This window comes from Rhinopithecus bieti, unplaced genomic scaffold, assembly GCF_001698545.2.
Source record: "Rhinopithecus bieti isolate Rb0 unplaced genomic scaffold, ASM169854v2 scaffold_5476, whole genome shotgun sequence".
NCBI classification, from domain to species: domain Eukaryota; kingdom Metazoa; phylum Chordata; class Mammalia; order Primates; family Cercopithecidae; genus Rhinopithecus; species Rhinopithecus bieti.
Window position 1 is genome coordinate 4,121,282 of NW_016805433.1, and position 22,706 is coordinate 4,143,987.

At 35.0% G+C, this 22,706-nt stretch overlaps 1 protein-coding gene across 2 annotated transcripts in view; it reads right to left on the bottom strand.

Annotated features, from left to right (window-relative positions):
* The window catches only part of GLIPR1L1 (GLIPR1 like 1), a 41,534-nt gene extending 18,835 nt beyond the window's left edge, over positions 1-22,699 (bottom strand). For both annotated transcript variants that reach the window (XM_017872506.1, XM_017872505.1), the window contains exons 1-3: positions 22,452-22,699; positions 12,645-12,890; positions 8,857-8,957 (exon numbers count right to left, since the gene is read on the bottom strand). In XM_017872506.1, coding sequence (XP_017727995.1) covers positions 8,857-8,957; positions 12,645-12,890; positions 22,452-22,625 — 521 coding nt within the window. In that variant the 5' untranslated portion in view covers positions 22,626-22,699. The remainder of the gene's footprint in view (positions 1-8,856; positions 8,958-12,644; positions 12,891-22,451) is intronic.
* Positions 22,700-22,706: the final 7 nt, after the last annotated feature.

Consider the following 22,706-nt stretch of genomic DNA (forward strand, 5'->3'; position numbering starts at 1 on the left):
TAGCACATTATGGCCCAGAGGCCAAATCTGTCCTGTGGTCTTTCTGTATTTTATATTTTATCTGTTTTATGCAGTCTGTAAGCTAATATATATATATATTCACATATACACACACATATATATAAAATATATATTATAAACCATATTTTTAAACCATATATATAAATATAATATATATTATATATGGTTAGTATAATGAGATAATTGAATATATGGTTTAAAAAACATGTATAAAACCATATATAAAATATATATATTATATGATATATAATGTATATGATATATAATGTATGTAATAAACATTATATATTTTACATATATATGCCAAGGACATGAACTCATTCCCTTTTATGGCTGCATAGTATTTCATGGTGTACATGTACCACATTTTCTTTATCCAGTCTATCATTGATGGACATTTGGGTTGATTCCATGTCTTTGCTATTGTAAATAGTACTGCACTGAACATACATGTGCATGTATCTTTGTAATAGAATAATTTATATTTTTGGGGGTATATACCTAGCAAAGGGATTGCTGGGTCAAATGGTATTTCTGGTTCTAGATCTTTGAGGAATTACCACACTGTCTTCCACAATGGTTTGACTATTGTGGAGTTTATATTCCTACCAACAGTGTAAAAACATTCCTGTTTCCCCATAGTCTCACCAGCATCTGTTGTTTCTGGACTTTTTAATAATTGCCATTCTGACTGGCATGAGATGGTATCAAATTGTGATTTTGATTTGCATTTCTCTACTGACCAGTGATGTTAAGCTATTTTTTTGAAGTTTGTTGGATGCATAAGTGTCTTATTTTGAGAAGTGTCTATTCATGTCTTTTGCCCATTTTTGAATGATTTTTTGTTTTGTAAATTTACTTAAATTCTTTGTAGATTCTGGATATTAGAACTTTGTCAGATGGATTGATTGCTAAAATTTTCTCCCACTCTGTAGGTTGCTTGTTTACTTTGATGATAGTTTCTTTTGCTGTGTAGACGCTCTTTAGTTTAATTGATCCTAGTTGTCCATTTTGCTTTTTGCAATTGCTTTTGATGTTTTTGTCATGAAATGTTTGCCCATGCCTATGTCCTGAATAGTGTTGCGTAGATTTTCTTCTAGGGTTTTTTTTTTTTTTTGGTCTTTTTTTTTTTTTTTTTTCTTTTCCTTTTGTGGAGAACGGGGTCTCGTTGTATTACCCAGGCAGGTCTCGAACTCCTGGGCTCAAGCTATCCTCCCGCCTCTGCCTCCCTGAGAGCTGGGATTACAGGCGTGAGCCACCGCGCCCGGCCGTGGGTTTTACATTTAAGCCTTTAATCCATCTTGAGCTAATTTTTGTATAAGTTGTAAGGAAGTTGTCCAGTTTCAATTCTCTGCATATGGCTAGCCTATTCTCCCAGCACCATGTATTAAATAGGGAGTCCTTTCCTCATTGCTTGTTTTTGTCAGGTTTGTCGAAGATTAGATGATAATAGATGTGAGGTCTTATTTCTGAGTTCTCTATTCTGTTCCATTGGTCTGTGTGTCTGTTTTTGTACCAGTACTATGCTGTTTTGGTTACTGCAGCCTTGTAGTATAGTTTGAAGTCAGGTAGTGTGATGCCTCCAGCTTTGTCCTTTTCTGCTTAGGATGTCTTGGCTACACAGACTTTTATTTGGTTCCATATGAATTTTAAAATAGTTTTTCTAGTTCTGTGAAGAATGTCAATGAGTTTCATGGGAATAGCATTGAATCTATAAATTACTTTGGGCAGTGTGGTCATATTGACGATATTGATTCTTACTATCCATGAACATGAATGTTTTTTTCATTTGTTTGTGTCTTCTTCAATTTCCTTAAGCAGTGGTTTGTAGTTCTTCTTGAAGAGATCCTTCACTTTTTTTGTTAGCTGTATTCCTAGGTATTTTATTCTTTTTCTAGCAATTGTGAATGGGAATTTATTCATGATTTCACTTTCTGCTTGTCTGTTGTTGGTGTACAGGAATGCTTGTGACTTTTGAGTATTGATTTTGTATCCTGAGACTGCTAAAGTTGCTTATCAGCTTAAAAAGATTTTGGGATGAGATAATGGAGTTTTCAAGATATAGGATTATATCATCTATGCAAACAAAGACAAAGACAATTTGACTTCCTCTCTTCCTATTTGAATACCACCCCCCTTTTTTTTTCTCTTCCCTGATTGCTCTGGCCAGAACTTCCAATACTATGTTGAATAGAAGTGATGAGAGAGGACATTTTTATCTTGTACTGGTTTTCAAGGGGAATGCTTCCAGCTTTTGCCCATTTAGTATGATATCAGCCATGGGTTTCTCATAAATGGCTCTTATTTTTTTGAGGTATACTCCTTCAATTCCTGTTTTATTGAGAGGAGTTTTTAACATAAAGGAATGCTGAATTTTGTTGAAGGCCTTTTTGTCATCTATTGAGATAATTATGTGGTTTTTGTCTTTAGTTCTGATGATATAATGAATTGCATTTATTGATTTGCATATGCTGAACCAGACTTGCATCCTGGGGATGAAGCCAACTTGATTGTGGTGGATAAGCTTTTTGATGTGCTGCTGGATTTGGTTTGCCAGTATTTTATTGAGAATTTTTGCATCAATGTTCATCAGGGATATTGGCCTGATGCTTTTTGTTGTTTCTTTGCCAGGTTTTGGTATCAGGATGATATTGGCCTCATACAATGAGTTAGGAGGAGTACCTCCTTTTCAATTGTTTGGAATTTTTTCAGAAGAAAGGGTATCAGCTCCTCTTTGTTATTCTGGTAGAATTCAGCTATAAATCCATCTGGTCCTATGCTTTTTTTTTGTTGATAGGCTGTTCATTACTGCCTCAATTTCAGAAGTTGTTATTCGTCTATTCAGGGATTCAACTTCTTCCTGGTTCAGTCCTGGGAGGGCATATGTTTACAGGAATTTATCCATTTCTTCTAGATTTTCCAGGTAATTTGCACAGAAGTGTTTATAGTATTCTCTGATGTTTGTTTGTATTTCTGTGGGGTCAGTGGTGATATCCCCTTTATCATTTTTTATTGTGTCTATTTGATTCTTCTCTCTTTACTTATTTATGATTATAGCTAGTTAGCAGTCTATTTGTTTTATTAATCTTTTCACAAAGCCAGATCCTGGATTCATTGATTTTTTTGAAGGGTTTTTCATGTTTGTATCACCTTGTTTCACTCTGATCTTGGCTATTTCTTGTCTTCTGCTAGCTTTGGGGTTTGTTTGCTCTTGGTTCTCTAGTTCCTTTATTTATGATGTTAGGATGTCAATTTGGGATCTTTCTAGCTTTTTGATGTGGGCGTTTAGCACTATAAATGTCCCTCTTAACACTGCTTTAGCTGCATTCCAGAGATTCTAGTATGTTATCTCATTGTTCCCATTTCTTGATTTCTGCCTTAATTTCATTATTTACCCAGGAGTCATGCAAGAGCAGGTTGTTTAATTTCCATGTAGTTGTGTGGTTTTGAGTGTTTCTTAATCTTCAGCTCTAATTTGACTGTCTTTTATTCTGAGAGACTGTTATGATTTCAGTTCTTTTGCATTTGCTGAGGAGTGATTTACTTACAATTGTGTGCAGTTTTAGAGTAAGTGCCTTGTGGCACTGAGAATAATGCATATTCTGTTGTTTGGGATGGAGAGTTCTGCAGATATCTATCAGGTCCACTTGATCCAGAGCTGAGTTCAACTTCAGGATATCTTTGTTAATATTCTGTCTCTATGATCTGTCTAATATTGACAGTGGGGTGTTAAAATCTCCCACTGTTACTGTGTGGGAGTCTAAGTCTCTTTGTAGGTCTCTAAGAATTTGTTTTGCGAATCTAGGTGCTCCTGTATTGGGCGCATATATATTTAGGATAGTTAGCTCTTCTTGTTGAATTGATTCCTTTACCATTATGTAATGTCCTTCTTTGTATTTTTTGATCTTTGTTGGTTTAACGTTTGTTTCATCAGAAACTAGGATTTCAACCTCTGCTTTTTTCTGTTTTCTATTTGCTTGGTAAATTTTCCTCTATCCCTTTGAATCTATGTATGTCTTTGCATGTGAGATGGGGTCTTTTGAATGCAGCTCACTGATGGATGTTGGCTCTTTATACAGCTTACCATTCTGTGTCTTTTATATGGGGCCTTTAGGCCATTTACATTTAATGTTAGTATTGTTATATGTGAATTTGATCCTGTCATCATGATGCTAGCTGGTTATTTTGCAGACTTGTTGTATAGTTGCTTCATAGTGTTGTTGGTTTGTGTACTTCAGTGTGTTTTTTGTAGTGACTGGTAACCATTTTTCCTTTCCATATTAGTGCTTCCTTCAGGAGCTCTTGCAAGGCAGGCCTTGTGGTGATGAATTCCCTCAGCATTTGCTTATCTGAAAAAAAATCTCATTTCTCCTTTGCTTATGAAGTTTAGTTTGGCTGGATATGAAATTCTAGGCTGAATTTTTTTTTGAGAGTACTAAATATCGGGCCAGGCATGGTGGCTCACACCTGTAATCCCAGCACTTTGGGAGGCCAAGGAGGGTGGATCACCTGAGGTCAGGAGTTCGAGACCAGGCTGGCTAGCATGGCAAAACCTTGTCTCTACTAAAAATACAAAAATTAGCTGGGTGTGGTGGCGGGCACCTCTAATCCCAGCCACTCAGGAGGCTGAGGCAGGAGAATTGCTTGAACCTGGGAGGCGGAGGTTGCAATGAGTCAAGATTGTACCAGTGCACTCTACCTTGGGTGACAGAGTGGGACTCCATCTCAAACCAGAATGTTAAATATTGTTCCCAATCTCTTCTGGATTTTAGGGTTTCTGCTGAGAGGTCTACTGTTAGTCTGATGGGCTTCCCTTTGTAGGCAGCCTGGCCTTTCTCTCTGGCTGCCCTTAACATTGTCTCCTACAGTTTGACCTTGGAGAATCTAATGCTTACGTGTTTTGGGGTTGATCTTCTCATGGAGTATCTTACTGGGGTTCTCTGGATTTCCTTAGTTTGAATGTTGACCTTTCTTGCTAGGTTGGGGATGTTTTCCTGGATGATATCCTGAAGTGTGTTTTCCAACTTGGTTTGTTCTCCCCATTTATTTCAGGTACCCCAATCAGTCATAGGTTCAATCTTTTTACATAATTCCATAGTTCTCACAGGTTTTGTTTGTTCCTTTTTTCTCTAATCTTGTCTGCCTGCCTTATTTCAGCAAGATAGTCTTCAAGCTCTGATATCCTTTCTGCCACTTGGTCTGTTTGGATATTGACACTTGTGATTGCATTGTGAAGTTCTTATGTTGTGTTTTACAGATTGATCAGTTCATTTAGGTTCCTCTCTAAGCTAGTTATTCAGGTTAACAGCTCCTGTAATATTTTATCATGGTTCTTAGCTTCTTTGCACTGTGTTAGAACATACTCCTTTAGCTCAACCAAGTTCATTATTATACATCTTCTGAACCCGATTTCTGTCAATTCATCCATCTCAGCCTCATCCCAGTTCTGTGCCCTTGCTGGAGATGTGTTGTGATCATTTGTAGTTGAAGAGACAGTGTGGCTTTTTGAGTTTTCAGCATTTTTGAGTTGATTCTTTCTGATCTTCAAGAGTTTATCTACCTTTGATCTTTGAGTCTGCTGAGCTTTGGATGGAGTTTTTGTGGTCTAATTGATGCTGTTGTTGCTTTCTGTTTGTTCTTCTTTTAGCAGTAAGGCCTCTCTTCCCTAGGGCTGCTGTGGTTTGCTGGGGGCCTACTCCAGACCCTGTTCACCTGGGTCCCTCTGACCCCTGGAGATATTACCAGTGGAGGAGGCAGAACACCAAAGATGGCAGCCTGCTCCTTTCACTGGGCACTCTGCCCCTGAGGGGCATTGACCTGATGCCTACCAGAATGCTCCTGTATGCAGTGCCTGGAGACCCCTGTTGGGAGATCTCACCCAGTCAGGAGAAATAGGATCAGGGACCCACTTAAATAAGCAAGAATTTCCCTTATCCAGACTACCTGGACTCCTCAGCGTTTGCCTGCAGAAAAGGATAAGATTGCGGTCCATGATACCGTGGCTGCCCGTCCTCCTAGGGGCTCCTCTCATGGGAATCAGAGATCTGTCCATAAACCCCTGGCTGGGGGTGCTGAAAATCCCTCAGGGAGAGGCCCTGCCTGGCAAGAAGGAATGTGTCAGGGTCTTGCTTAAAGCAGTCTGGCCACAAACTGTCACAGTACCTGTGCTGCGCTGTGGGGAATTTCTCCTGGTCCAAATCACTCAGTCTTGCTGGCACCAGCAGCAGGGGAAAATGGCCAACTGGAGCCACAGTGGTGGTGGGTACCCCTGCCTCCTGGGACCCGGTCTTCTTAGGCAGTCTCCAGCCTGTCCCTCTGGCCAGGAGGGAGTCCAATTTAAGGAAATCAATTTACACTAAAGTTGTATCACGGCTAACTGATACAAATTTTATCTTTTTGGATATTTTTTCCCTTATGGATTCTATCTTGGATAATATTTTTCTTTTCTTTTTATAAAGAGATAGGGTCTTGGTCTGTTTCCCAGGGCAATCATGGCTCACTGCAGCCATGAACTCCTGAATCACTGTCTTGGATAATTTCTAATGTTATGATTTTGAATTCATTCATCTTTCTTTTCTGGAATGTCTAATATTCTATTAATTTTAACTTCTAAAAAGTCTCAGACATTGTAGTCCTCTGTTTTGAATATTTTTCATCTTTGTTCAACATTTAAAATATGGAAAACAGTTATAACCATTTTAATGTCTCTTAATTATAACATCTGTGTAAGTTCTGAATTCATTTCAACTTATTGATTCAGCTTCTTATTATGTCTTATTTTTTTCCTTCTGTATATGGCTGGCAGTATTTCATTAGATTCCAGACATTGCGTTAGGTGCTGGGTATTATGTATTTCTGTAAACCTCCTTGAGTTTTTTTGTTGCTGTTGTTAAAGTTATGTTGTTCTTTTCTTAAAAGTATGTGCTTGTATGATCATTCTCAATCATTTCTTATGTGGGATACAGTCAGATTACATGGGAACATTTTGATCCTTTCAGGTTTTACATTATGAATTGTTAGGTGGGTCTGGAGCAGTTTAGTTATGCTCACTGTGTGAGTGCCAAGAACTGTGTCCTCTTACTGTTTCAGATGCTTCTTAATCTGGCCTGCTCACATGCATGTGCTAATCAATACTCAAGGAATACCTTTTGTAGATCTCTAGGGTTCTCTCTGTGTAGTTCTCTTTTCTCTGGTACTCTTTTCCGTGAACTCTAGATGTATTGGTATTCTTATGCTTTTAGCTCCATTTCTTCAACTCAGGGAGTCAGTCAACCTTTGTCTTAGTAATTTCATGTGCCATGACCTGAAAGCTCTCATTGAGACAGAAAGCTGGGGGAATTATAGGGCTAACTTTCTTTTTGTTTGTTTGTTTTCAGAGATGACAGCCCTTTGTTGTATTATAACCAGTGTCTTTAAAACCATTGCTTCATGTGCTTCGTCTATTTTGCTTTTTTTGGCTTTTGTTTCAAGTGACAGGGTATATTGCTCCCTACCACTTGGCCAGGGGTGACATAGCAATATCCTCATATGCTTTCACAAGACCCATAAGCAATCTGTTACGTACATAGTTTGTTTGGACCCCCAAACCTGACTTATTCAAAGCAATATGATGCTTAACTGCTTTTTCACCAAATCTTGAGCCTTCATGCCCTATTATTATTCTCTTTCCATTTCAAATCTTGTGATTAGTCTCCTTAAGAGAAAAGATAATAAATGTGTCAGTAGTTTTATAATTTCTCTGAATCTATAACAACTCTACTTTTCCCAAGCTATAAAAATTTGTATTTATCATTCTTGTTTTTGCTTCCAAGTGTAAGGTCATGGAAGAAAATACAGAGAGATATATACACATTTCTGCCTCTCTCTAGTAATTTTGGTATATCTCAGCTCCTTTTTTCAATTTTGCGTATTTATTCACTGTCTTTGTTTTTATCTTTTCTACTGCTTATTTTTAAATTGATATATATATTTTTTTGAGATGGAGTCTCGCTCTGTCACCCAGGCTGGAGTGCAGTGGCCGGATCTCAGCTCACTGCAAGCTCTGCCTCCCAGGTTTATGCCATTCTCCTGCCTCAGCCTCCCAAGTAGCTGGGACTACAGGCGCCCGCCACCTCGCCCGGCTAGTTTTTTGTATTTTTTTTTTTTTTAGTGGAAATGGAGTTTCACCATGTTAGCCAGGATGGTCTCGATCTCCTGACCTCGTGATCCACCCGTCTCGGCCTCCCAAAGTGCTGGGATTACAGGCTTGAGCCACCGCGCCCGGCCTTTAAATTGATATTTGTTGAACAGCTGGGTTATTAACTGTTTTTATATTCTTCCTAGTATAGATTAACTGAGATTAGAGTTCTAGAATTTCATTTTCAGAGTTTCCCTTTAAGCTTATGCTATATTTTCATTTAGATATGTAATTATCAGCAAGACAATTAAAGTTATGTTGCTCTTTTCTTAAAAGTATGTGCTTTTACAATCATTCTCAATCGTTTTCTTATTCCACTTATTTTATATTATATTAGTGAAGCATCTGCCAGCCTTTTTGTGTTTCAGTATTTATATATTGCTGTGGCAATGTATTTTATATTATCTCTTTTTGTAAACCTAACAGTCTCCATCATTTTCTCTCTCAAGTTTAAATATTTTATGACAGGTATAGTTTTTCTTTAAATAAGGCAATATTCTGCCACCATCTTCTATTTTCACCTATCTCATTTGATTAGCACTTTAAAGGGAGTCGTTACTTATCAAAAATACACTTGTCTCTAGTATAAGATCCTCTTATTTGGCAACCATCATCAACATTAATTTCAATTAAAATATTTTTAAGAGAAAATAACTCACGCAGGTCCATAGTTGCAAACAAATATTGCAGTTGAAGCTCCCCCAAGGTCAGGACACATTGCAACTGCACAACCGACATAAAATGAATTGGCCCAAACTAACTATAAAGATAAGGAATGTCAAGATAACATATGGAAAACAATTCTATTCTATGCAAACAATGCATTTAGATAATTAGTGTAATCTTTGTCATGCTACAGAAAATATTGTACATAAATACTTATTAGTTACATATTTTTTCTACTTTTTATATTTAGTTTAAAATTCTTATATTGTTATGGCTGATTTTATGAGAGCTACCAAGCTAGTTTTTCCATACTGGTAATTCTCATAAATCAAAAGGAAAATATAATATATAACCAAACTCATAATATAATATACAGCCAAAGTAATTTCTTCTAGAATATTTATGAAATACATTTTTATTCTATCCATGGGAATATCATACAAACAATATTAAAATCAGACTATAAATGAAAACAATAACTTACATTTATTTGTTTTCTCAGAAAATTTTACTAATTACATTTTAAATTTTGCAATCTTAACCATATTCTTACCTTTGTCAAGTCACAAGACATAGGTAAGAATTAAAAACATATTGAGTTGATTTTCAAAGATGCCTGCCATAAGGATAGTGAATCTTTATTTTTATCTAGTTGCAAAGAATAGCAAAGTTATTTAAAAGGAAGAAGACTTCTATGGAAAACTAGTTACAGTAGATAGATAAAGAGGTGAGGAACATTACTAGTTTTTTGTGACAATGATAGAATAAATTTTTTTCGTTTTCCAAATAAACAAAAAAGGGAAGAAAATACTGATTTACCCCATTTGAAAATAATCCAAGGAATTTAGACACAGAATAAATTTTGACAACACAAATTTCGGATCTCATTTATTTTACAACTTTATTAGCAAAACGTACTAACCTATTTCGTAAATTCATGTATCAATTTTTTTTCATAGGCTTGTTCTAGCCAGAATCAATAATTTTGCAAAATATATTTTACTGGCTTTTGTTTGCCTGAGAGGCAGCAAAAGTGCAAGAAAAATCACAGTGAACTGAGAATTTAAAAATGAGTTTTGGGAGATCAAGCCGGGTGGATCACGAGGTCAGGAGTTTGAGGCCAGCCTGGCCAACATGGCGAAACCCCGTCTCTACTAAAAATAAAAAAATTAGCCGAGCGTGGTGGCATGTGCCTGTAATCCTAGCTACTTAGGAGGTTGAGGCAGGAGAATCGCTTGAACCTAGGAGGTGGAGCTTGCAGTGAGCCGATATCACACCACTGTGCTCCTGCCTGGGTGACAGGGCGAGACTCCATCTCAAAAAAAAAAAAAAAAAAAAATTTTGCTTTCAGCCATCTTTGTGGTTTTGGTGAGTAAGTGACAGATCAATTCTGAGGTAGTTTCCCACTTAATGAAATGAGATAAAGTGAGATGATTAAAAGAGCATTTTTCCTTTTGAATGTTTTAATCAATTAATAAAAAATACAACTAAAATATATATATTTCCAAAAAATCATGTTTAACAATTTGGCTTATGAATAACTAACTACACCATTAAATTCTATCTAAATTGTGACTTTTTGGGGCTTTTGAAATGGTGAGAATAAATATTCACTATGTAGGTTTATGATGTATTGGTTTCATTAAAGAAATTAGATGTAATATTAATATGAACATTGGATGTATGTGAATATCACTCCAATGTGAATATCACTAGGTGGTAAATGCAATAAAATTTTCTCTTATTTTGTTTGGAACATTAAGCAAGATATAATTGTTGATTTTATAAGAATATAACCATTCCTAATTATTTAACCTTAAGTGTAAACTAGTCAATAAAGAGTAAGCTCCCCTTTCTGATCTAGCAATAGGAAGGGAGAAGGGGCATTTGAGAACCTGATTTTCTTTTTTTGCTTTACAGCAAAAGAGAAGACAAAGGATATATAAAAGCTATGACTCAGCCTTGATGTCATATTATTAGGGATATTGCATCTTTTTGTTGTCAGGACGGCTGACACTTGATTCATTCTCTCAATTTTCCCAGTAGTAGCCAAACCATATTCTTTACCAACATCTTTCCTGATGTCCTGGAGAGTGTCTAGACTTAGAACATCCTGTTGTTGAACGAAGAATGAACATAAAGGGAACATGGAAGTTGCTATTATTTGTTCACTGCACCTCTGATAAGAACGACTTGCTTTAAGACCCTATGTATTAATTAAACTTATACAAATGGGTAAGTCTAGAGAAGAAGGTGAGCTATTTATATTGCTTAAACAGGCTTTCCTAGGGGCTCAGTACCATGCCTAGCATTAAAGTTTGGCCAAAAGGTGAATTTTAGACACATTTACACTTCTACCTGAAATAATTTTAAAAATTGGGAAAATGATAGGAAGTAATGGTTTTCAAGACATTAGGCAACACAATGTAATACCCCTGAGATTTGGGGAGAAAAAGATGGAAACTCTATAATTGTCCTGGTATATTGCCTGGAGACAGTTTCTACATTATGGCTCAGAAGAAGTTTGATAGACTCTCATAGTTGAGAGTCTGATTGAGAGTCTTGGGGAGACCAAGGACGCAGAAGTTTAGATGGCATAGTTCTGAAGAGGTGAGAATTGTACAGTGACACACTAGGACAATGTGCAGAGGGTCCTCATCATCTATTCAGCAAAGTACTAATCAAAACATGCATGTGAAGAAACTAGTCTAACCCATTTACAAGAACTAGAGGAAATAATACCAAGGTTTACACAAAGTCAGAAATTGGACCTATTCCCACTTTCTGAATTGGACAACTTCATAATTCTCAGTGTGTTAGGTAGAGTATGCAGAAGAATCTTGCCTGGGTAGTGAGAGATCATTATCAGTTCTGGACTAAACACTACTTTTATTCTACCTAACATATTTTAAAAGCAGGAACAAAGAGGATCGAATATGTCGCAGGTAACTTAGCTGTACCCAAAAAGACAGCTCAAGAATATTTATAATATACAGATGAATCCAGCACCCAACAAGGCAAAATGTACAATATTGGAAATATAATAAAATTTACCCAACATGATATGAGGGAAGAAAATTTGATGCATAATGAAGAGAAAAATCAATCCATTGAAACTAACACAGAGTTAACACAGATACTAGAGCTAGCAGGGAAAATATTAATTATTACAACTCTATCTCATATGCTTAAAAAGCTAGATGAAAGAGCAAACATATTAGGTATAGTCATTGAAGATGTAAAAATATTAAATTTATAGAGATACGGACTTTAAGGTGCAAGATTGAAAACAAACTGAATGGGATTAAGAGGAGACTAAACATTACAGAAGAATAGATCAACAAACTTAAAGATGCAGCGATAAAATTACTTGAAATTAATCACAGAGAGAAAAAAACAAGAAAAAAGAGACAAGAGCATCAATTTATGTGGGAAAACTTCAAGTGACTTTCTACATGAGTAACTTGAAGAGAAGAGAACTTCCCACTTCGAGGGAAGAGAGAGAGTGAGAGAAGGAAGTATTTTCACAAACAGTGGCCAACATTTTTCTAAATTTGATTTAAGCTATTGACTTATGACTTCAAAAAGGCCAGTGAACTGCAGCACAAGAAACATACAGAAAACTTTGGTATATTATTATTAAATTGCTCAAGACCTATGATAAGGGAAAAAATTTAAAGGCAGCCAGAAAAATAAAGGCACTTTACGCACAGAGAAATAAATTCTGGCAATTAAAATATACACAAATAAGAACTAATCAATAAAGATGTCAAATATTTACCTGTGTATAATGGCCACAGACTCTGGAACATGATAGACTATCAAAATCATAAAATTGGGTTTCATTATACCAAGCCGTAATGGCAAGTCTTGGTGTGAATGACTTTATTCCACCTAACCAGATATTTTCTCCAACATATTCAAAAGCTGCATAGCATTTATATGATTTATCCAAACAGTTGTTATGTTCAAACTTGCACTCATTTGCCCATGCTTTAGCCATCTTTGCTAAACCTTTATCCCAAATCTGAAAGATAAAAATAATTTAAATTGAATTGTGCATAAGTATTTGCATTAAATTGTTCTAATTGTAATCAATTAATTTTTGCTTACATTTATTATTTTAATAAGATGTAGTTTTTCTTTGGTATTTATTGTGTTCACAGTTAGTCATTTCTCTTTAGTTCTACTTCAGAAATACTTATTTATACTCACTCTATGACAGTTCATTGTTATATTACCAGTACTTAGCAGATGGCCTGATACATTAGAGTCACTAAAGAAATAAATCGGAATGTGATTAAAATAATCCAGAATTCAAAGTCTAGTAATTCAGAAGTTCATGTTAATTTATTGCAATTAAAGGATGAATACACATTGATAATTAAAAAGGGCAAAAAACTAGGAATAGAAAGAAAATATGCCCTTAATTTGATCAAGATAATCTACAAACAAACAGACAAAAATCTTATCAAATGGTGAAATATTATAACTTTCCCTCAAGATTAGGAATAAAACAAGATATCTGCCCTTGTTATTTCTATTCATTATTTTACAAGAAGTTAGGAAGTATAATCAAATGCATGAGTTGTAAATACGTAAGACAAAACACGTCAAATGTATTGGGATTGGATCTATCATTATTCACAGATTACATGACTGGATGCATAAAAATTTAAATTAATATATAAACAATAGTATAAAAATAAATGAAATTATCAAAGTTGAAAGATACAATGAAAGTATGCAAAAATCTATTATATCTCTATGTATATTCTACAAATGAATAACTCCAAAACATCCAATATGTATTAATAAATTTAGTAAGTGATATACAAGACCTCTATGCTGAAAACTGCAAAAACGTAACTGAAATAAATTTTAAAAGACTTAAATAAATGGAGAGATATAAAATGTTCATGGACCAGAATATTCTGTATTGCAAAAGAATATTGATTATGACATATAATTTTATTTCTAATCAAATTCCAAGTAGCTTTTTTGGGGTGGAAATTGATTACAAAATGTATGTGGAAATGCGATGTTCCAAGTAAAGCTAAGCCAATCTTTTCAATGTAGAATAAAACTGAAGAATTTCTCTCCCATATATCAATATTTATCATAAAGCTACATTAAGATATTGTCATATTGACACAAGAGTAGACAAATAGCTCAATGGAACAGAACAGAGTCCAGAAACAACTCATGACAAAAGCAACAGGCTTAATGTAGGTATAATTGCCAAGGTTATTTTTAAACATCTTTATTTTTAACTGATTATAAATTCACAAGAAGTTACAACAATAGTACACAGGGGTCCTGTGTAGACTTCACCAAGTTTTCCCAATGGTAACTTTTTTTGTAACAATAGTATAATATCAAAATAATAAATTGACATTGGTATTATCCACAGACCTTTTAACGATTTCAACAGTTTTACTTGCATTTATTTTTGATTATGTGTAGGTTTATGTGATTTTATCACATGTATAAATTGAAGTAATCAATCCCACAATATCTAGATACAGAACTGTTTCAACGCCACAAGGATCCTTCATGCTATCCCATTAAGTCACAACCACTCACTATCCACACTATCTTTAATCCCTGGTGATCATCAATATGTTCTTCAGTTCTGTAATTTTGTTATTTCAAGAATGTTATATAAATAGATGTCAAGGCCTGGTGGCTCACGCCTGTAATCCCAGCACTTTGGGAGGCCAAGGTGGGTGGATCACCTGAGGTCAGGAGTTCAAGACCAGCTGGCCAACATGGTGAAACCCCATCTCTACTAAAAATACAAAAATTAGCCAAGTGTGGTGGCTGGTGCTTCTAATCCCAACTACTCAGGAGGCTGAGGCAGTAGAATTGCTTGAACCTAGGAGGCAGAGGTTGCAGTGAGCCAAGACCGTGACACTGCACTCCAGCCTGGGTGACAGAGTGAGACTCTGTCTCCAAAAAAAAAGAAAAAAAAAAAGAAAAAAGAATGTTATATAAATAGAATCCTACGGTATGTATCCATTTTGAGATTGGCTTCTCTTCACTCAGCATAATGCCTTTGAGAGCCATGGAGATGTTCCATGTGTTGATAGTTTGTTCCATTTTATGACCAGGTCATATTCCATAGTGTAGATGTACCACAGTTTAACTTTCATCTATTGATGGAAATTTAGATGTTTACAAGTTTGAGCTATTACAAACATGTATAGAGTCACTAAACTCCTGTTTCTCAAGAGCATTGAATCGGGAGTATCCATAAATGTTTCTGAGCAGATTTTTATGTAGCAATAAGTTTTCCTTTTCTAGGAAAAAAGGAAAAGGAAAAAGTGCCCAGCAGTGCAATTGCAAGTCTAAGTCATATGTAAGTGTATGTTTAGTTTTTTCTTTTTCTTTCTTTCTTTTTTTTTTTTTTTGAGACGGAGTCTCGCTCTGTCGCCCAGGCTGGAGTGCAGTGGCCAGATCTCAGCTCACTGCAAGCTCCGCCTCCCGGGTTTACGCCATTCTCCTACCTCAGCCTCCCGAGTAGCTGGGACTACAGGCGCCCGCCACCTCGCCCGGCTAGTGTTTTGTATTTTTTAGTAGAGACAGGGTTTCACGGTGTTAGCCAGGATGGTCTCGATCTTCTGACCTCGTGATCCGCCCGTCTTGGCCTCCCAAAGTGCTGGGATTACAGGCTTGAGCCACCGCGCCCGGCCTGTTTAGTTTTTTCTTTGTAAGAAACTGCCAAACTATTTCCTAGAGTGGCTATACCATTTTGCATTCCCACCAGAAAAGTATGACTGATCAATTTTCTCCATATCTTCACCATATCTTGCTATTGTCATTATTTTTTATTTTTGCTTTCCTAATTGGTGGGTAGTGATATGTCCTTGTGGTTTTAATGTGCATTTCACTAATGGCTAATGATGTTTAACATGTTTTCATGTGCTTATTTTCCATCTGTATATCTCTGTGGTGAAACGTTAGTCTTCTTTTTGTTTTCTAATTGATTTTTTTTTTTTTTTTTTTTTTTTTTTTTTTTTTTTTTTTTTTACTGTTGAGTTTTGAGAGTTCTTTCTCTAGATAGGAGTTCTTTCTTAAATATATAGTTTGAATATATTTTCTCCTAGTTTGTAGTTTGTCCTCTCATGTTCCTAACAGGGTACTTTATAAAGTAGAAGTTTTTTACTTTGATGGGGTCAAATTTGTTGACTTTTTAAAAATAGTTTTCGGTTTTGAAAAAAATCAAAATAATTCATTATGTNCAAAATAATTCATTATGTTAGGAAGTTTCATCTAGCTGTGTCCTGAAGATTTTCTCTTGTTTTCTTGTAATAATTTTATGCTTTGCATTTAAATTTATGATTCATTTTGTGTTAATTTTGCTCTTCAGGTCAAAGTTTTTTTTTTTTTTTCTTATAGGTATTAAATGGTGTTTCAACACCATTTCTTGAATAGACTATCCTTGCTCTACTGAATTACTTTTGCAACTTTGTCAAAAATCTAGGCAGAGGAAAGGAAGTCATTTTATGAAAAAGATACTTGCACACACGTTTATAGCAGTATAAGTTGCAATTCTAAAAATATGGAAACAGTCTAAATGCCCATCAACCAATAAGTTAATAAAGAAAATGTGATTAGTGTATATATATATATATTTACACATATATATAAAATATGTGTATATAAAATATACACATTTTATATATATATAATGGAATACGACTCAGTCATAAAAAGAGACAAAATAATGGCATTTGCAGCAACCTGGATGGAGTTGGAGACCGTTATTTGAATTGAAGTAACTCAGGAATGGAAAATGAAACATTGTATGTTTTCACTTATAAGTGGGAGCTAAGCTATGAGGATCCAAAGGCATAAGAATGATGGACTTTGGGGACTCACTGGGGAGAGTGGGAGTGGGGTAAGGGATAAAAGAATGCACATTGGGTACAGTGTACACTGCTCGGGTGATGGGTGCACCAAAATCTCATAAATCACTAGCAAATAACTTTTCCGCTGGGACAACTGGCTAGCCATATGCAGAAAATTGAAACTGGGCCCTTTCCTTGCACCTTATTCAAAAATTAGCTCAAGATGGATTAAAGACTTAAATGTAAAACCCCAAATTATAAAAACCCTAGAAGAAAATCTAGGCAATACCATCCAGGACATAGGCACGGGCAAATATTTCATGATGAAAACATCAAAAGCAATTGCAACAAAAGCAAAAATGGACGAATGGGATCTAATTAAACTAAAGAACTTCTGTACCGCAAAAGAAAGTATCATCAGAGTGAACTGACAACCTACAGAATGGTAGAAAATTTTAGCAATCTCTCCATCTGACCAAGGTCTAATATCCAGAGTCTATAAGGAGATTAAATAAATTTAAAGAACTAAACAACTGCATTAAAAAGTAGGCAAAGGACATGAACAGACACTTCTCAAAAGAAGACATACATGTGGCCAAAAAACAAATGAAAAAAAGCTCGACATCACTGATCATTAGAAAAATGCCATCAAAACCACAATTGAATACCATCTTAGGCCAGTCAGAAAGGCGATTATTAAAAAGTCCAGAAACACAGGTGCGGGCAATGTTGCAGGAAAAAAAGGAACATTTTTACATTGTTGATGGGAGTGTAAATTAGTTTACCCATTGTGGAGGACAGTGTGGCAATTCCTCAAAAATCTAGAGTCAGAAATACCATTTGACTTAGCAATGCCATTACTGGGTATGTACCCAAAGGAATATAGATCATTCTATTATAAACATACATGCACATGTATATTCACTACACACTATTCACAATAGCAAAGACATGGAATCAACCCAAATGCCCATCAATGATAGAATGGATAAAGAAAATATGTGCTACATATACACCATTGAATACTACGCAGCCATAAAAAGGAATGAGATCGAGTCCTTTGCAGGGACATGGATGGAGCTGGAAGCTATTATTCTCAGCAAACTAATGCAGGAACAGAAAACCAAACACCACATGTTCTCACCTTTAAGTCGGAGCTGAACTATGAGAACACATGGACACATGGGGGGAATCAACACACATTGGGGCCTGTAGGCAGATGGGGGTGGGAGGAAAGAGAGCTTCAGGAAGAATAGCTAATAGATGCTGGGCTTAATATGTGGGTAACTGGTTGATCTGTGCAGCAAACCACCATGGCATATGTTCACCTGTGTAACCTGCACATCCTGCACATGTACCCTAGAACTTAAAAATTGAAAAAAAAAAAGAACTTTTCCGTGCAACCAAATACCACCTGTTTCCCCAAAACTATTATTAAAAAACCTACGGATAAAATGGAAAAAAAATGAAATAAAATGAATTGATGTAGCGTTTTGCCAAATGGTTTTCCTGACTCTATTCAGATGATCATATAATTTTTCTCATTTAATCTATTAAGAGTAGCAAATTGTAAATAGCAATTAAATTCCCCCAATCCAAGTTGGATTTCTCACAGATTTTTCATTTTCTGGGGAGTTTTCTGTTAATGGTATTTCTAGTTTTGATCCTGATTATGTTGATTAATTTTCAAGTCCTAATCCAACTTTTTATTCCTGAGATAAATCCCATGATATAATATTCTTTATATGTGTTGCTGGATTCAATTGATTATAATTTTGTTGAAGATTTTTTGCATCTACATTGAGCTATAATTTTCTAACCTATAATGTTTTGTCTCGTTTGGTGTCAGGGTAAAACTTGGCTCATAAAGTTCCAAAAGGTTTTCTCTTTCAGTTTCACAAAAAGATTTGTATAAGATTGGTATTGCTTTTTTCTTAGAATTCACCTGCATTTTCTGTTAAGAATATTTTACATTACATAATTAATTTATGTAATAGAGTTAAGACTATTTAGATTGATGAAGATTCAGACGAATGATCTCATTCATAAATTGGTTAAATATCCCTGTTAAAAGATTTATGTTGGGTTCAAAATCAGTCTCTAACCCAGGATTCTTTCATTTGTACAAGACAAAGAATACAACAGTCAAAAAATAATAATAGAAATCAAAGAAATAAAATAATGAGCACCTTTTATTAGGCAAAGTTCAAGGATTTAATGTTACTATATAAAACATATAGTACAGAATGTAATATTTATGAGACTTTATGTGTTAAATAACATGGCATCCATATATGAAATAAAAATTCCAATCTTGATGTAGGTAGTTTCACTGACATATACATACGTAAAAAAAATTGTACATTAAAACTAGTGCATTTTATGCATTTATTCACTAGTAATCCTTCAATAAACAACATATCAAAATATTGTGTCAATTTTATAAAATGTTGATTTTCAATACATTTGTCCATTTATTTTCTTTATGTTGTCAAATGTATTAGTATAAAGTTGTTCAAAATATTCTCTATCTATCCATTTAATGTTTGGGGTTTTTTAAAAGTGATTTTCCATTCCTGAAATTTATTTTTGAGTTGTGTCTTTCTTCATTAATTTTTTTTTTTTTTTTTTTTCTGGTTTTCAATTTTTTTAAAATATAGGTTTTTTTTTTTTTTTTTTTTTGAGACGGAGTCTTGCTCTGTCGCCCAGGCTGGAGTGCAGTGGCCGGATCTCAGCTCACTGCAACCTCCGCCTCCCGGGTTCACACCATTCTCCTGCCTCAGCCTCCCGAGTAGCTGGGACCACAGGCGCCCGCCACCTCGCCCGGCTCATTTTTTTTTGTATTTTTAGTAGAGACGGGGTTTCTACCGTGTTCGCCAGGATGGTCTCGATCTCCTGACCTCGTGATCCACCCGTCTCGGCCTCGCAAACTGCTGGGATTACAGGCTTGAGCCACCGCGCCCGGCCCAATATATAGTTTTAAAACCAACTTCTCATATTATTGATTTTTGTCCATCATACTTTTACTTTCAATTTCCTCAAATTATGATTATCTTTAGTTTTTTCTTACATTTTCTTGTGCTTAATTTACGCTTGTTTCCTACCTTCTTGAGTTGAAAGAATAGGTCTTGATTTTTAACTATTCTTCCTTCCTAAAATATTCATTTAAATCTATACATATGCTTCCAAACACTTCTTTTGCTATATCTCACAAGTTTTGATATGTTGTGTTTCCATTAACATTCAAATCTAAATTATAGTAATCTCTATTGTTATTTCTTCTTTAACTTCTTTAACTTATGGACTGTTTAGATATGTTCTGCTTGATTTCACATTTTGGGAGATTTTGCACTTTATTTCTAGTTTAAGTCTATTTTTTTTTCAGAAAACATAGAACAAAATTTCAAATACTTTTAATTTATTGAGACTTGTTTTGTGGTTCGGCATATTGTTTATATTGATGAATGTAATGCATACTTGATAAGAATTTGTATTTTGTAGTGTGGTATAAATTGTTTAATGTCAATTAGGTAAAATTGTTTGATGTTCAAATCTTTTTTATTTTACTGATTTTACCTACTTGTTCTCTTATTCACTAAGATTAAAATCTCTATGACTGTTTTGTCTCTTTCTCCCTTTACTTTTGCCAATTTTTGTGTATTAAAATACATTATTACATTTATTTGCATTGAAGATTGCTGTGTCTCTTGTTGAATTGGCCCTTTTATTATTCCTTAATGTCCCCTTTTATTCCTGGTAGTTCTCCTTGTCTTAAAATCTACTTTGGTAGCTATAAATATAGCTATTCTATCTTAATTTTAGAGTTTGTATAATGTATTTTTTCCATCTTTTTACTTTAATCTATTCATGATATGTTTCTGTTACAAAAGCATTATTCCAATCTGATAATCTTTATTTTTAATTAAAGTAGGTAGTAATCATTTGCATTTAATATAATTTTAACATGGTTAAGTTTTAGTCTACCATTTGCTATTTTTAATTGATTCCCTCTTTGTTCTTTCGTTCCTTGTTCCTGTTTTCCAAAAATTAATCAAGGACTTTAGTGTTCTATTTACTGGATTTTAGGTCTACTTCTTTGTATATTTTTAGTGGTTATTCTAGATATAAAAACATGCATTCTTAACTTCTCACAGTCCATCCGGAAATATTATTGTGATTCTTAACAATATAAGGAACTTTCAGCAGAATAATTCTATTGACACTTCACTTCATTTTTAATGCATCAGTTATAATGTGTTTCTTTTCTACATTATTATAAACCCCACAATTCATTGTTATCACATCTTGCTTTAAATAGTCAATGAGTACAAAAGAAATATAAAGAGCATTTATTATATTTAACCCCACATTTACTCTTTTTTTTATCATACAATATACAATAAAACTCTAAAGGCATCACCCATATTACTACTAATATTAGTATTTCTGAATTCAGTTGAAGATTTATTTCTAGTTAATTTATGCCTTGGACAACCCCAAGCTGGTAAACATTATATATTAAAATATCTTTTTTTTGTCTTTTTTTTTTTTTTTTTTTTTTTTTTTGTGGAGAACGGGGTCTCGCAGTATTACCCAGGCAGGTCTCAAACTCCTGGGCTCAAGCTATCCTCCCGCCTCTGCCTCCCTGAGAGCTGGGATTACAGGCGTGAGCCACCGCGCTCGGCATATATTAAAATATCTTAACAATTCTGCATTAAAGAGATTAGTTTATTCTTGTTTCATTTCTGATAGCTATTTGAATCTTTCTCCTTCAAAATATAATTTTCTTATACAGTAGATTAGTACAGTTTTGAACTTATTTTAATGCCTGAGTTGTGATTTTATAATTACTTTTATTTTGTTTTCCACCGGATAGAAGAGAAGAAAGCTGGAATAGACATGAATTACACTGTATCTATATCTGCATAGTACATAAAATAGACTAATACTATCAACGTTTATGCTCATAATGATGCATTTATAAACAAGAAAAAGTTATAATGCAAGGGAAATTTCCAGTCACACAATTCATAGTCAAGTATTTAACATTTTGTAAATTCTATGGATTATTTTAATAATCCAATGCTTTTTATGCTTATTCTTCAATAGAGTACTGTCTTTTGCCTTATTTTCTATATGATGGAGGTCTGAAAGGACACAGTTTAATGTTTTTGGAATTAAACTTTATGCATTTATTATTTTTCATGAAAACGACCATCTGATGTAATTCAATTCCTGATTTCAATATTCTCATCCTTGTAATATTTTTTCAAATAATACTACACATAAAGTTTTGTTTTGATCTTGGATTCATATGATATAAAAATAAGAAAACAAGAGAATCTCCATTCCTGGGCTATTTCTTTGATATCTTGTATCTTGGTTGTGGGGGATGCAAAGTGCTAGCCAAAAAATGGAGGAAAGGAAACAAAATAATCCTGTGTTAAGTACTTATAAACTTAGTGGTACAACAAAGCAACTTCCAAACACCGCTCCAGCATCCCCACCTTCCCCGCAAGAGACAAGAAACAGCTTCAAGTTTTCCTTTCTTGTTCACTCCTATGACTCTGGAGGAGACAGCCCAGCCAAGGTGCGATATTTTTTTTTTCCCCCTTTTTCACTGCCTATATATAAAGTCCGCACTGAATTAGCACAAGTTAAGTCCGTGAAATTTACCACCCAGATGCCTCAGGATGAGTCAGGAATTTAAGAGCCCAGCCCTGGTTCTTTCTCACCATGTATTTCATGTCGGCCGCGGGAGGGTTGACTTTGCCACGCCATTCGTTGTGGCCTTCGAGGCAGTTGTTTATAAAGTGTGGGTCAGTGATGGATGGGATTTTGGAAGATGTACTGGCTACCAAACACAGACCCAAGGTCCATAAACAACTGAATTTCTTCTTCAGAGCCATGGAAGGATGTGGAGGATGCCCTGACAGCGCGGACCAGTAACGGCCGGGGCAACCCGATTTCCCCGCCACCCCCCCGCCCCC